The sequence below is a fragment of the Tenrec ecaudatus genome, chromosome 9, assembly GCF_050624435.1.
Source record: "Tenrec ecaudatus isolate mTenEca1 chromosome 9, mTenEca1.hap1, whole genome shotgun sequence".
Taxonomy (NCBI): domain Eukaryota; kingdom Metazoa; phylum Chordata; class Mammalia; order Afrosoricida; family Tenrecidae; genus Tenrec; species Tenrec ecaudatus.
The window spans coordinates 18,107,304-18,123,212 of record NC_134538.1 but is presented as its reverse complement, the minus strand read 5'-3'; the positions used below and the strand labels follow the sequence as shown (position 1 = coordinate 18,123,212).

Below are 15,909 nucleotides of genomic sequence, written 5' to 3'. Positions count from 1 at the left end.
GGAAAGACTCGCAGCCGTTGCTAAGAGATACTGGGCGCCGGAAGCTGCCAGTGCGCATGCGGTAGGAGGGCTCCGGCTGGCATTTCCCGTGACTACGGTGCCCGGTTGGGGGCGGACGCGCTTCCCGCGCGCCGGCGCGGCGGCTCGCTGCCCTCAGCGATGAAGTACCTTGGTGTGCGGCCCAAGGAAAAGCTGACCAGGTGGGGACAGCGGCAGGAGGTGAGGAAGCGCCTTTTTCTTCTGCGCGTCCGTCGGACCCTGCGATCCTCCTCCCGACCAGCCTGGCGGATTGTCCCGTCGGGCGTGGAGGCGAGCACTCTCGAGAAGGCGGTGCCGGGTTCAGGGTTTCCCCGCAGGGATTGCGAGCCTCCCAGGTTTCTGTGGATGAAGGTAGAAGGGCAGTGGGAACGAGAGGCAGAGACATTATGATTAATACACTTCAGAATTTAATAATAATGTATAGGCTAGACATCATTGCAGGCCCTGGAGCGACTTAGAGCAAGCACTGTTGGGGTGGCTACCCGTTGGGCTGATCCGCATAGTCTGCAGTTCGAAACCAGCGACAGCTCCGCGGGAGACAGCCTGGGATTTCTACTACCGTAACCGTGTGTCGGAAATCCGCCGTCGTCACGGTCGGTCAGCAGTGACTCTGGCCGTGACTTTGGTTGGGGAAACGTAGACAATAGGGAGCTTCGAGGAACATGCACTTTTAGAGAGAGAAACAGAATGAAGGTTGAATGGGGGCGGGAGAATATGGAGCACGATCCATTCCGGAAGAAAGCCTTGGGCAACGGCTGAGTCCTGAAAGTGCACCTTTCCCAAGGACCTGGGACAAAATCGGGCACTTAGTTTGTGAAGTACACTCAAGTGAAAAGACCCCAAAGATTCCAGGTTTACGGGGTCCATCCGGTAAGCTCTGTGTCGTGATTTGGCCTTTCTCCCAAGGAAAATGCAGAGGTGTTTAAGGAAGGAAGTTGTGTTCGGATGGGACAACAATCGTTTAGGAAACTACAGTTGTCCAGGACAGAAGTAGGCAACTCTTGTGGTGTGAGTATGTGGGATAAGGAAGATTCATGAAATGGCCCGTCAGCTCATGAGGTCTTCAGTCGTTGTGTTCCAAGCAGCAAATTTGCCCTTGGGATGCCCTCGAAATTTGGGTGAGATCCTCTTACGGTCATATTTTGGCTCTCCTGGACTTGTGTTCATTTTCTTCAGCTCCAACCTGAATTTATATATAAGCAATTGATGGTCTGTTCCACTGTCAACCTCTCGTCTGGTTTTATCTCCTGATACTGAGCTTCTCCATCATTTCTCCCTACCGGTGTAGTCAGTTTGATTTCTGTGTATTCCATCTAGAGAAGTCCATGTGTTTAGTTGCCTTTTTTGCATTGTTGAAAAAAAGGTAAAGGTATTTGCTATGAACAAGTTATTGGTCTTGCTAAATACTGTCATTGTCTTCAGCTTTGTTTCTGTCACCAAGACTGTATTTTCTAACTACTGGTTCTTCTTTGTTTCCAACTTTTGCAATCCAATTGCCAATAATTATCAATACACCTTGATGACATGTTTGATCAAATTCTGATCAAACATTGGTAGAATTCTTCAATTTGGCATTACTAGGTTTGGTGGTTGATGTGTAGATTTGAATAATACTTATGTTGAATTAATTTCCTTGTATACAGATAGATATTATCCTATCACAGTCGGCATTGTATTTCAAAATAGGATGTTTCAAAATGTCCTTTCAGATCAGTGGTTCTCAACCTTCCTAATGCTGCAACCCTTTAATACAGTTCCTCATGTTGTGACCCCCCCCCAACCATAAAATTAATTTCAATTGCTACTTCATAACTGTAATTTTGCTACTGCTATGAATCGGGCGACCACCAACGGGGTCACAACCCACAGGTTGAGAACTGCTGTTTTAGATGATGAATGCAATGACTTTCCTCTTACTTAAGTCATTCCCAGCACCGTAAACCACATGATTTTCTGATTCAAAATGGCCAATGCCAGTCCAGTTCAGCTCACTAATAACTGGACTGCGGATCTCTATACATTCCATTTCATTTTACCAACTTCCAATTTTCTTAGAATCCATCCTTTCTTTGTACATTCCAAATTCTGATTATTAGTGGATTTTTGCAGCTATTTTTTTTTCGTTTTGTGTCGTGCTGCATTAGCTCCTTACTCTATTACATTATTGTGGTTAACTTTACTTTTCAGTCATATTTTGAGTACCTTCTGACTTGACAGGCTCATCTTCTGGCACTATCTCTGACAAGTGTTCTGCTTCTGTGCATAAAGTTTTCAGTAACTGAAAGTGTTTCAATGGCATCCATAGAATTTCAGTGGCTTTTGTCTCTGAAATTGACAGTCTGTTCCTGCTTCGTTGTCTGTTTTTAGTCTGGAAGTGCCACTGAAACCTGTTCACTTTGGGTGAACCTGCTGGTATTTGCAGTAACAGTGAGATAGCTTCCGGCAGCACAGCAACACACCAGGTACAACAAACGGACAGACAAGTGGTAGAGAAACTGAAAGATCTCAACCATTTTTGTGCTACATTCCGTTGAACTATCAGTTACTGGTTCTCCAGCTATTTCTAGTATGGTTTATGTTTCACTTTTAAATAAATTATATTTGTGGTAAATTTTAAATAAATTGAATATTCAGGAAAATTTACAAAAAGAAGGCTAATTGAGAACTTCCAGGTCAGCATAGCTGCTTAGCCACACCCATGAGACAGTGCTTCTGCAACAATCAGGAGAAAATCAACACATAGAAAAACCAGTTTCGCTGAAATCTTGGAAAACATCCTGAGAGCTATGTGGCTGTAGGTTTCCAAGCCCCAGACTGTAGGTGAAAGTAAAAGATGGGGAGGAAAAAGAAGACCAACTCACCCATTTATTATTCTGTTCTTTCCCTCTCCCCCCCCCCACACTTTATTTTGTGTCGTTTCTATTATTCCACCCCTGCACCACTAAACGAGTCAGCTCCCCCCACCAGACCTAACTTCATTTCCTAGCCCCAACAGCAGCAGCTGCATGATTATGCCACAGACACAGTAGTTTATTGTGAGGCACACTGACGCATGCACACCCACAAGAAAAATGGACACAAGCAAATGAACAATACCTAGATCCCAATGAATTTTCTGAAGAAGAAAATTAATCTGGGATAGCAGAAAAAGAATAAGATTGAAAGTCAATAATTTCTAATGAATGGAGAAAGAACGAGAGAACTACAGCCAAAATGGACAAATTGGAAACTACAACCAAAAAATGGAAATCTAGAAGATGAGTACTAAGATAACAGAATTAGCATTAAATAGCAGAATAATCAAAATTGAAGCACTACTTGTCTGTCAGTTTGTTGTACTTTGGTTTCCTGTGTGTTGCTGTGATGCTTGAAGCTATGTCACTGGTACTTCAAATGCCAGCATGGTCACCTCAGCTAAACAGGTTTCAGAGCTTCCAAACCAAGAACAGATGCCAAAGAAGGCGTTGTTGCCCACTTTAGAGAAACTAGCTGCCGAAACTTTGTGCTTAGCTTAGAAACATTGTCAAATACTGAAGGCCTAATGAATGGAGGCAGAACGTTGTCAGGAATTGTGCGGAAAACGGGACCCTGGGGTTGGGAGGCACTTGAGAAGTGACTGCGGAGGAGCTGCTTTCCCAAAGTAGAGTTCACAATGGTGACAGGACTGAAGCAAAGCCTGTGGGAGGGCAGTCCATAAGCCCAATCCTAGTCCATAAGTTACTCTTCAGATAGACACAGCCACAAGCAATGACGCAGAATGCAAGAATATCACAAAGTCGTGGGGATCCAATGGTGGTGGCTCTGGCAGCCATGGGAGTCAGCCAGCAGGAAGGTGAAGGCAGAAAGGGAGAGGTTCCCAGAGCCCTCCTTATGAGAAGGCCATGCCCACAAGGAGTCACCATCAGACTCTGACCTGTTTGACAGGCTAAATCTTTTACATAGCTTCAAGTTGACATAAAATTATGTAACTACCACAGATCGAGATCCTAGGCATTCGTGAGCTAAAATGAACGGGGGTATTGGATTCCCTCGGAGATGGATAGATATAATCCTATCACTGATGCATTGTATTTCAAAATAGATCTTAAATTGCCTAGCAACAAGACAAGCTATATAGATTTACCTTTGAAGCTTTTGAGGGAAAAAAAAAAGATTTTAGAAAAAAATATTAACTAGCAGAGGGGGGAAAAAATCCCACTAAGATAGTGGTTCTCAACCTTCCTAATGCCGTGACCCTTTAATACAGTTTCTCATGTTGTGTTGACCCCAACCATAAAATTTTTTTCGTTGCTACATCGTAACTGTCATTTTGCTACTGTTATGAACCGGGCTACCCCTATAAAAGGGTCGTTCAACCCCAGGGGTCGCAACCCACAGGCCGAGAACCGCTGCGCTAAGATATGTATGTAGCGTATACACTTCCAAAGGAAAGCACAGTGAAACGACCACATTTACAAACTTGGTGTGTACCATGCATGTAGGTAAATGCTATACAACATGCATACCTGAAAAACATATTAACTATATGTAATTGGTTTAATTTCGATGTGTAATGTGTAAATTAAGTTTATTTAGATGTGTTCATCCAAGTTATGTTTAGCCCTATTAGTTCCTCTCTGTAGATAACTTTTCATTTTACCAAGTTCTTAGGATTCTTTCCTTATATTCAGTTTCAGAAAGTTTGATGATTTTTGCTGATTTTCTTTCAGGGTCTATCCAGTTTGGGGTTCCTTCAGCTTCTTGAATGCAAAGCTTCTACTCTTTCATGATGTTAGGGAACGCTATGATTTTTGTTGCTTCTTGTTCCTAAACTCTGATCACATACAAATTATTACATTTGATTGTGTCTCACATAATTTTTAGGCTATCCATTGTTCCTCTAGTGGGTTGCTATTGAGAGATATGTCTAAAGGCTCACTGATTGTACTTTTCATTGATTCAGTTAAAATATTATCTATTTCTGAAATCCTAGTGTTAATGGATTTCTACTTCTTTAATATGGTTCTAATTTTTTTCATTTATTCTGCCAGTGCATATGTGTAGTGTTTTCCTGAATTCTTCTCAAGTTTTTCTGCCTTGCTTTCATGATTTGTCTCTTCATCTTTGGAGGGAGTATACATACCATTCTTTTACAGTCCTTACCCAACATTTCTAATGCCTTTTCTCAGGCTTCTGCCTCCGGATATTCGTCTTTTGTTTGAGCCATTCTGTCTTATTTCTTTGTCTGAGCTGAGCGTGTTAGTTGTCTCCAAGTCATTTGTATTTAATTGATGAGTTTATGTTTGTGAGACCTTAGTCACCCACACATACACACCCATCTCTGGTGGAAAGAGAAGGTGTGTGCAGAGTTCTCTGTTTGCCTTTTGTGTAGCAGAGCTGAGGACCAGTGTAATTGATATTTTCAGCGATCTGTGGACGGTGATCATGTGATACAGGAGTAGGTAGAGGCCCTCACCTGCTAGCATGAATGCAGGAGGGGGACGGATATGGCAGGGCTATCATTGGGTGGGACAAGAACAACAACCACAAAATAATATAATTAAAAATAAGCAAGGGAATGCAAACAAGCAACAGCAAGGAAAACTAACAACCAAAAAAAGGAAAGTAAAAACAAAGAATAAAAATAGAATATTAATTACAGTTCTTAATTCTCTACCAGGCTCTCTGTAGTCATTTGTTTCGCTGTAGGTTTCTTTGGCCAGCACAAATATTTTAAAAGGTAGTGGAATAAGAAAAGTTTAGTGCTTGTTCTCAACAGTCCATTTTTCTCTTTAAAATACTGACTTGCTTGTTTATTTACCAGTATTGACTTAAGTTTGTAAGCAAAAATTGTAGGAACATAGGAAATCCAACCTTTTGTAAAGCCCAATATAATCAATTAGTGGCAATTTTAAGTGGCTCGACCTAATATTTTCATTGTAAATTTTAAGGGCTTGTGGTTTATAGAAATATTATTGGAAGTATGTCTGCTATAGCATGCAAATAAAAACAATTGCATATGAGTAGAAAATGAACAATTTGTAGATATCAGTTGATACATAAAATAGTCTGTTGAAGTGGTATAATTTCATTGGGAGGAAATGTTATTATAACTAAGATAAAAATAAAATAATTACAATATACTATAGACTTTGACTATGAAAACTAATTTCTAATATGTGAATGATAAAATATACTAGAGTTGAGAAATTTTTATTAGGTTATTGCTGTAGGGAGACTATTATTGAGGAACCCCTGAAGAAAACCTGAGGTTGTATAAAATAGCAGTTCTTGAAGGAGAGTGTTGAACATGGATATTATTTCAGACGATGGCAGCGCCGTTTGAGTCCTTGCAGTTAGCCCTTTCTCAGATGGTCATTTGTTGAATATTATTCCTTGGGGCCCAAAAACCTGGAGGCTGCCCAGCTGTCTTTATCATCAAACACTCCGCTCAAAGACCCTATAGAAGAATCCTGTTTAAGGAGGGTTGGGAGGAAGGATATAGAACAATAATGAACTCTACATTTTCTAGAGCCATGGAGATTAGAGAGTTCCTGAAACTATTGTCCTGATGTCATCTTCAACCCTTAAATCAGAAATATTCCACGAAGTCTCCTTAAACTAGTAAAAAATAGTCGGCCTGGAACCTAATGTTCTTTTGAAAGGTATGTAGAGTCAAGTTGGCAGCAGCAACTTGAAAGATTAGGTGGGTCAGTGAATTTATGGGAAGGAGGTTGAAAATGGTTGCACAACTTGAAAAATGTAATCACTATCACTAAATGGTACATACAGACGCTGTTGAATTCATGCTACATATTCCGCTATGTATGTTGTTAGATGTCATCAGTTTGGTTCTGATTCATAATGACTCCTTATGTTCCATGCAAAGAAACACTGCCCAGTCCTATACCATCCCCACAATTGTTCTTATGTTTGAGCCCAGTGTTGCAGCCAGCATCAGGGCATTCCTCTTTTTCACTACCCCTCTACTTAGCGGAGCATGGGGTCCTCTCCTGACCACATATCCAAAGTATGTGAGATGAAGTCTTGCCATCCTTGCCTTCAAGGAACAGTCTGCCGGGCTTCTTCCAAGGCAGATTTATGGGTTCTTTTGGCATTCGAGGGTACTTTCCATCTTCTTTGCCTGCAACGTCATTCAAATGCGCTGATTCTTCTTCAGTCATCCTTAATCATTGCCCAACATCCACTTGTATAGCTACCACTTGGCTGTTGGTTTATCATGCGTTGCTTTTGTGTGGCTGTGCTGGAAGCAATGTCACACTGATGTTTCAAATACCAACAGGGTCACCCAACATGAAGATAAGTGGCTGCTAGAAGCCACACAGGGCTGATGGGTGCAGCAGATTTATAGCTGGCTGATAATTCAAGTGGAGTCTTTTCCTAGGTATATCCCCAAAACAGCAAGAAGCTAGTGGTATTTTCTGTGTGGTGGATCTGAGTGTGTGTTCCTTGTAGGTAGAAGCCCTCAGGACGTGTCAATCGCCTGGTCATGCCCTTCACATGTGTCACAGTTTTTTTGTTTCTCCTGAGCATGTAAGACACTCAGGAGGACTATGTATACTGTAAGACCAGTCTTTTTAAAAAAATCATTTTATTGGGAGTTTATACAACTCTTATCACAATCCATACATACATACAGATCCATTGTGTCCAACACATTTGTACATTTGTTGACATCATCCTTCTCAGAACTTTTTCATTCTACTTGAGCCCTTGGTGTCAGCTCAATTTTTGCCCACCCCCCTCCCTTACGAACTCTTGATATTTTATAAATTACTAGTCATGTCTTACATTGACCGATGTCTCCCTTCACCCACATTTCTGTTGTTTGTTCCCCAGAGTAGGGGTTATATGTAGATATTTGTGATCTGTTCCTTTCTACCCCACCTTCTCTCCACCCTTCCAGTAGCCCCACTCTCAGCACTGGTCCTGAGGGATTCATTTGTCCTACATTCCCTGTTGTGGTTTACACAATGGATGTATGTATGGATTGTGATAAGAGTTGTATGAGACCCTAATGAAATGATTTTTTTTTTTAAACTCAGCTTTCCTCTCTGATTCTGTACACAGCTAGGGAGATCCTGCCTGTCCTGGGGCCCTACATGGGGCTGTGGGTACACCTCGCCCCCCACCCCTCCTGTAGTGCTACATACAGCACAAGGCAGGTATACCAGTGAACTCCAGTGCTCAGTACCATGGTGGCAGGATCAGATCAGGCACACTGTGTCTCCAGTAGAAGCTGGGCTTATTGTTCTATCTAGACCACTGGTTCCCTAATAGATCAAAGGATTTTATTTTTATACTTGCTTCAGCGGGTCTTAGTTATGCAAAAACCCTCCAGGCCCTGTAGCTAGGTTCTGACACTCCTTAGTGAGGGCTTCTTCTTATGTTGCTTTATGTTTAAGCACACCCCCCCCCACATGTGCTCCTTGGAGCCAAGCAATAAGACTGGGGTTTGAGTTGTTACCAATAATATATATTTTATTCATTTTTATATTTTGCTTGTGAGGTGCTCTGATTTGGGGGCTCTCACGCCTACCCCCAGAGAGGGAGATCCAGCAGATCAGGGTGGTTGTTTACTTTTCTGCCAATTGGAACTGAATTTGCCTCCTGGACTCCCAACTATCCGCCTATTTTCTTCCACACCATGATATGCCTCACGTAAAATTCTGCTTTTTCTTCTACTCCAAATTATGGCTACCTGCCACCCTGACTCCCCAGGCTGTGAGCTGAAGGCAGCTAACAGCACGGAGAGCTCTGGCATGGGGTTCTCCTCGTGTCCAGGGTTATGTCCCCTTTAGGGCTTCAGCCTGGAGAAATCACTACTCCTGGCAAGGGCGTGAGGAGATTTTCAGCTGGAGCCTATGAGCCCAGCTCGCTGAACCTCGAGCAATTTAGAGCATTCTTGATTCACTTTGTGAGTGGAAATCACACACAAAAATGGAGTTCAGGAGAGACCCTAGTATCCTAATTCTAATTTCAGGCTCCACCTCCCAGTTTCCTTCACCTTACCTTCTTATCTGGCAGCCGGAGCTCTGGATGGGTGAGTCTTAACTAGTCGCCATTTTCCTCCACTTGATGCTATCTATATCTTTTAATAGCCAGGCACCGTCAGCTTTCTTCACCACCTTTACTTATGCACCTGCTTTAAGACCACCCTTAATATGCATTGCTAGAAGTGGGTTTTTTTTTATAGTTGATGAGGAAGGTCCTTTTAAGACCCATGCATATCTGTGATTTTAATCTTTGAAAATGTTTAGATTCCTAGACCAGAGCAAAGAAGTGCCTCTTTAGTCTCAAGGGTTCAGGTCTGGCCCCAAAATTCATACGCAGAGTTCTTTCCCTCTGTCCCTGCTGTAGTTCTCCCAGGCTTTCATAATAAAGAAGGAAAGGGAAAGAGGGAGGGTGGAAAGAACAGAGGAGAGAGAGAGAGAGAGAGACCCCAAAAGGGAAGGGAAAGCCCCCACAGGGAGTGAACTCACTGTGTTCCTACATCTGCTCCATCTAAAGTGGTAAGTTAAGTGTGTAGTACGTCAAGAAACCAAAAATTGTTAGCAGAGGAAGCCGAGATCTGGGAATTCTCCCTCCTTGGTTCTTGTTATCCTCGAAAGAGAAATCTGATGAGGGGCAGAAAGCACAATGAAGCAAAAATTTTCATGGGGAAAAAATACACGTAGTATACCAGTGGGCACATCAGCTGGTCTGATGATGCCGCCTGTGGGGAGCATTGGAAGTTTTAGACGCTCAGTTTCAGGTTTTCCTATTTCCTCTCTCCAGAAATTAGGTAAACACAGAGTTCCCAGACTTCCCATTTTGTGTCTTTTCCCAGAATTATTGAGGCATCTTCCACCACCTTTGTTCTCTTGGGTAGGAAATTTATTATTAAGTACCTTCACTCTTCCTGTCCAGGGGAAAGGAGTTTAGGGACAGGAAACAGGCTTATATCCTAACTAACAAGGTGCATCTGACCCAAGCCAAGATAGTTTCACTCACCTCATAATGCATAATAAAGTTGGACAGTGTATCAGGAAGATTGGAAAGTTGGTGCCTTTGAATTGTGGTGTTGGCCGATAATAGAGGCTACACCATGGACTACCAGATGAAGGAACAAAATCTGTTTTTCAGGAAATACAAGCAGAGTGCTCCTTATGGCAATGAAGGAATGGCAAGACTCCACATTTAGTATGGGCATATTATCAGAAGGGACTACTAATTCCTGGAGAAGGACATTAATCGCTTGGTAAAATAAAGTGTCAGCCCAAAAAATCAACAACGAAGACTCAGAATAAGAGCACGCTAAATTAGGATTCCTGACATCAGAAGCTGGCTGTTGGGTCTGAGGCTACAACTCCCATTTTGATTAAAGAACAAACTGCATCAGGAATGTAGCCTTTCATTCTTACAACTTTCCGCTGAATTCTGAGACAATCACTTGGTAAACATCTTCCGCAAACAATGTAATTTCACTTCCTTATGAGTTTTGCTTGCTACTTTGGAAGTCAGATCCAAAACAATTCTCAGAACTCATGCTTACTAAAAATAAACTTTAATGTTGTACATATCCTCCCTGCAGTCATGCAAGGAGAGTCATTATTTTGAGGCCAGATGTACCCAATTTAATGGTTACTTTGTAAACTTTTTAGAATCACATATAAGCTGCCAATCATGCATACCCTCATCCAATTTTATAATCATTTCTTAAATGTCAACCAATCACTAAATTTTTAGTAAAGTTCCTTATATTATGAAACCTCCCAGAACTATTTCCTCCTTAAATTACGTAATCTTCCTTTCTTTGTGATTCCCAATTTGCAAATTGCCTTGCCTCTCAATAAGTTCTTTACTCTTTTTTTTTTAATCATTTTATGAGGGGGCTCTTAAAGCTCTGATCACAGTCCATACATCCATTGTGTCAAGCACATTTGTACATGTTACCATCATCATTCTCAAAACATTTTCTTTCCACTTGAGCCCTGGGTATCAGCTGATTTACCCCCCTCCCCCACCCTTCTTCCCTCATGAACCCTTGATAATTTATAAATTATTTTTTCATGTTTTACACTGACCACCGTCTCCCTTCACCCACTTTTCTGTTGTTCCGTCCCCTGGGAAGAGGTTATATGTTGATCATTGTGATGGTTCCCCCTTTCTCCCTCTACCTTCCCCTTACACTCCTGGGGTATTTCTACTCTCGTTGTTGGTCCTGAGGGGTTTATCTGTCCTGGATTCCCTGTGTTGCGAGCTCTTATCTGTACCGGTGTACATGCTCTAGTCTCGCTGGATCTGTAAAGTAGAATTGGGGTCATGATATGGGGATGCGGGGGGCTGGGGGGGGGGGAGAAGCATTATAGAACCGGAGGAAAGTAGTATGTTTCATTGGTGCTATACTGCACCCTGACTGGCTCTTCTCTTCATTGTGACCCTTCCGTAAGAGGATGTCCAATTGTCTACAAATGGGCTTTGGGTCTCTACTCCCCCTCATTGACATCAATATGGGGTCTCTACTCATTTGGGATCGCTACTCCTCCTCATTGACATCAATATGATTTTTTGTTCTGGGTCTTTGATGCCTCATACCTGATCCCATTGATACCTCATGATCACACAGGCTGGTGTGCTTCTTCCATGTGGGTTCTGTTGCTTCTTGGCTAGTTGACCGCTTGTTTATATTCAAGCCTTTAAGACCCCAGATGCTATATCTTTATAGCTGAGCACCAACGGCTTTCTTCACATTTGCTTATGCACCAATTTTGTCTTCAGCGATGATGTCAGGGAGGTAAACATCACAGAGTGCCGACTTATTAGAACAAAGTGTACTTGTGTTGACAGAGTACTTGAGTAGAGGCCCAATGTCCATCTGCTACCTTAATAATTAACATATAAATATATGTACATAGACCTATTACCTTATTGCTATATACAAATATATTTACATGTGCATATGCATGTATTTAGACCTCTATCTATAAATGTCCTTTGCCTCCTAGTTCTTTCCTCTATTTTCTTTTACTTTCGCTTTGTCCCACTATCATGTTCGACTTTCAGTAATTCCTCTTGGCTTCATTGATCAATCCTACGCACTTCTTGCCATCGTTTTTAGATCACTTGTTCGTTCCTTTGTCCCCTAGAACAGTAGGTCACATTGTTTTCTCCTGGATTGTGTATTCTGCCTTTCTTATCTAGATAGACATGCAAAACCAATAATAAGCCCCCCCCCCCAAAAAAAAACACAAGAAAACAAAGAAAAGCATATAAATAGTTCCTGGGCTGTTTGTTGACCTTTATGAGCGTTTTCAAGTCAAGTCTGGTAGGGTGCCAGGCCCTGGCCCCAAAGTCTACTTTTGGTATTCCTCGGGGACTTCATTTCTTTGCTTCCTTTGCTGCTTGGTTGCACACCTTTGGTGTTTCGCCCTTTTTATTTCCAAGCAGACATCTACAGTTTGGCTTCTGATAAGTTTAACAAGACGGATTGATACATTGGCTACAGCAGTGGGCTTAAACAGCAACAATTGTGAGCATGGCCCAGGGTGAGGCATCACTTTGTTCTGTTGTGCACAGAAACAGAAGGAGTTGGAACTGTCTTGCTGGTAAGTAACAGCAACAACAGAATCTCCTTTATTAAAATAAGAGGGGATGAATTTTGTGTATGTGTAGGTATCATTTTCCAGCAGGAAAAGACAAATTTTCCTTAATTTGACTCAAGCTTTTAAAATTAATATTTGGTTGTGTAGTTAAGAGAAACCATAAAATCTAAGTTAGATGTCACTGATTTTCCTCTTCAAAACTTCATCTGCTTGTCTTGGAGGTAGGGAAGCATGGGGAGTAATGAGCAGTTGAAATTCTGTAGAAACTAAAGAAGAGGAAGACACTAGTGAAGATTGAAGTTAAAAATCAAGGCTAAGTCAATGAGTCCGATTGTACAAATGAAGTGAATCCTGCTTTCTCTTCCTGCAAGGTTATTGATGGGTTGGACCTAGAGGAAAGAAGGCTGAATTTTGATAAAGGACAAACTTTTAAAAGGACAGAATCATGACCCATTTAAATGAACACATATCAACGCTTTTATTTATCTCCTTAATGAACTACAGGATGGGCAGCTGGCATAGCCATTTCAAAGAAGTAACAGAGCCACTAATTTATAGGGGAAAAGGAATGTTGAAGATTTTACAAATGGAGACAAAAGGCCTGGGCGCAGGGTTATTCATCCATCAATTTATTGGCATATTTATGGATAGGAATTATTTGCATTTTCTTAGTTATCCACCATTTACAGAGATGTAAAGTAGCAGTAATGCAAGAGACAAGGAGAAATCTGACCTATAAGGCCAGATACCTTTAAGGCATTCTTTTGCAAGGGTATCAGCAACCTCTTGCTTATTCTATACTGTGCTTCCTCTATATATTCATTATCCCTCTAATGTTGATTTAGCGGACTGTCTTCACTTTTCTGTCTGGTCCAAAATGTCCTTTCCCTTCTGCCAGCTCTATGTGAGAAGAGTCTACAACTACCTGAATGTCTGGATTTTACAAATCCAAATATTTGGATAATTTTTATGTAATATCTTCTTGTGATATCATTTTTAGAGTTTATATTTAGTATTATAGGTGATGATTAAGAGTTATTTTACTATATAATAAATTAGAACTTAATCAGTAATATATGTACATTTTGAAATATATATAGTAACTAAGATTTACTCATAGTCAGAGGTAGAAAATAAAGACTAGGACAATCACACTATAGGCATCTAGTGGATTTCTCTTGCCCATTGTCCTGACTCATGGTGACCTCATGTGTAGTAGGACTGGACCATTATTTTTCCATCAACTGATTTGGAACTAGATCGCCAAGCCTTTCTTCCTAGACTTCATAATACTTTGGAACTCACTGAAATGCGATCAACATCATAGCCTCTCACAAGATAGGTGGTAACTGTACATAAGTCACTTTGGCTGAGAATTGCAGCCATACCTCCAGGCTGGCATTCTATTTTCCGCTTTCGTCATCCATCGGGTAGAGGCCAGTAATACTGCCAAATATCCTCCTATGAACAGGCAGGCCCTTTCCCCAAACAAGAATTACTGGGCCCAAAATGCTAATGCAAGGGGACTCAAAAAAGTTCATTGGAAATGGAATTGAAAGGTAATGGTTTTTTCCCCACACATTTTTCGAAGTTCCTTCCTACTGCTACAGTTGAGAAACTCTTAGCATCCATGGAAAGATGTTAGAGGGAGGATGAAGTGTCTAGTGTGAGAACATTAAAAAGAGTTGTATGCTTTTATAAGTCAGAAAGCATCCCACTTAAAACCTTAAAAATAATTTTCTTGTTGACAGTATTCTATTTTAGAAATTAAATAATGAGCATTACTTGAGACAATGATAGAATAGAAACAATCATTGTTCCTTTATAATTAATGAATAATAATTAAAATTTTTATATCATTTTCCTGTTTTAGGCTTTACTGAAGAAACATCTTGGATTCTCATCTCATTCCCAAGATCATAGTATTTAGTATTTAGTTATCCTCCTCCTTCTAAGTTATATTTTGGAAATCAAAATGAAAACTTTCTGCAAAATTTTAGAACAACTATATAAGAAGATACTTCTTGGAACTTCACTTGAAAATGACAGTCTCAATTACATCTTATATCTCAATCCAACCTTTCCAAATCAGGATTTCTCTACAGTGACCTCCCCAAGGTGGTCAAATACTGACGTTGCCTGGTGTACTCAGAAGCCATGCTCTTTCAATTTGGCTTTCATTTCTGGAGCACCAGAGTGTTTGAAGAGACCCTCGTCCATGGGGAGTACACGAGAAGTCATGCTGCTTCAATTAACAGTGATCAAAATGATGATAACCAGAATATTACGTATTAAAACGGAGTTTCATGTAAAGGAGCAATACAAAATAATTATCAAAAATCTTTTAGAATCATCTGAAGTGGATTCTAAATTGGTAAGCCACTTGGGTTTTTCAGTTAGGGTTTTTAAGACGTAGATTTTTAGAATTAAAGTTGAAAACATTAACAGTAATTATTAAATACTTGATTTTTCTACAGATCTGTGTATTCCAAAATTCGGATAAACTCTTATCTCACATGGCTGCAGAGTGTCTTGCACTGCTTCTGCATTTCCAACTACGAGAGAAGGTGAGCTAAGTGACCAGATGATATAATTATTTTCATTTTAATTTCCTTAAAGTTGCTCATTGTCATTTGATTTTATACTTTAGCTCCTTGTAATAGAATATTTTACTCACATAAATACATAAGTAAATTGCAACAAGTGAGAAAATGGAGTATATGATAATGGCTCTATCAAGACTTACAGTTTTAAGTACATTGTAAATAGTTGTATGAAGAAGAATACAGGATCAGGATTACAGGAGGATTTATTAACAACCTTCAGATGACACAACCTTGTTTGCTGAAAGTGAGGTGGGCTGAAGACACTTGATGAAGATCAAGGATTATAGCCTTCAATATGGACTGTAACTTAATGTAAAGAAAATAAAAATCCTCACAATTAGACCAATACATAGATCATTATAAACCGAAAATTTTTCATTTGTCAAGGGGTTCAACTTGATTGGATTCATAAGCAATGTTCCTGGCAGCATCAGTAAGGAAATCAAGTGATACGTTGCATTGGGTAAAATCTGCTGTACAAGAAGAATTGGTTAAAGTGCAAACACCCAAGGATATCACTGAGGACTAAGGTGCACCTGACCTAAGCCATGGTATTTTCAATCACCTTATGGGCATATGAGAGTTGGACATTGAATAAGCACGACCAGAGAGGAATCACATTTGAATTATGGTACTGGCAAAGAATATTGAAAGTACCATTATCTGCCAAAAGAACAAAC

General features: G+C 40.7%; 1 protein-coding gene across 6 annotated transcripts in view; it reads left to right on the top strand.

Moving 5' to 3' along the window:
• The first annotated feature begins 62 nt into the window (after positions 1-62).
• LINS1 (lines homolog 1) overlaps positions 63-15,909 on the top strand; it is a 33,134-nt gene continuing 17,287 nt past the window's right edge. Inside the window, exons 1-5 of one of the 6 annotated variants that reach the window (XM_075557912.1) lie at positions 63-219; positions 6,551-6,683; positions 12,469-12,626; positions 14,497-14,997; positions 15,101-15,190. In XM_075557912.1, coding sequence (XP_075414027.1) covers positions 14,599-14,997; positions 15,101-15,190 — 489 coding nt within the window. In that variant the 5' untranslated portion in view covers positions 63-219; positions 6,551-6,683; positions 12,469-12,626; positions 14,497-14,598. Of the gene's footprint in view, positions 220-6,550; positions 6,684-12,465; positions 12,627-14,496; positions 14,998-15,100; positions 15,191-15,909 lie in introns of all 6 variants that reach the window. The other 5 variants (XM_075557911.1, XM_075557913.1, XM_075557914.1 and 2 more) reach the window with 5 other exon arrangements.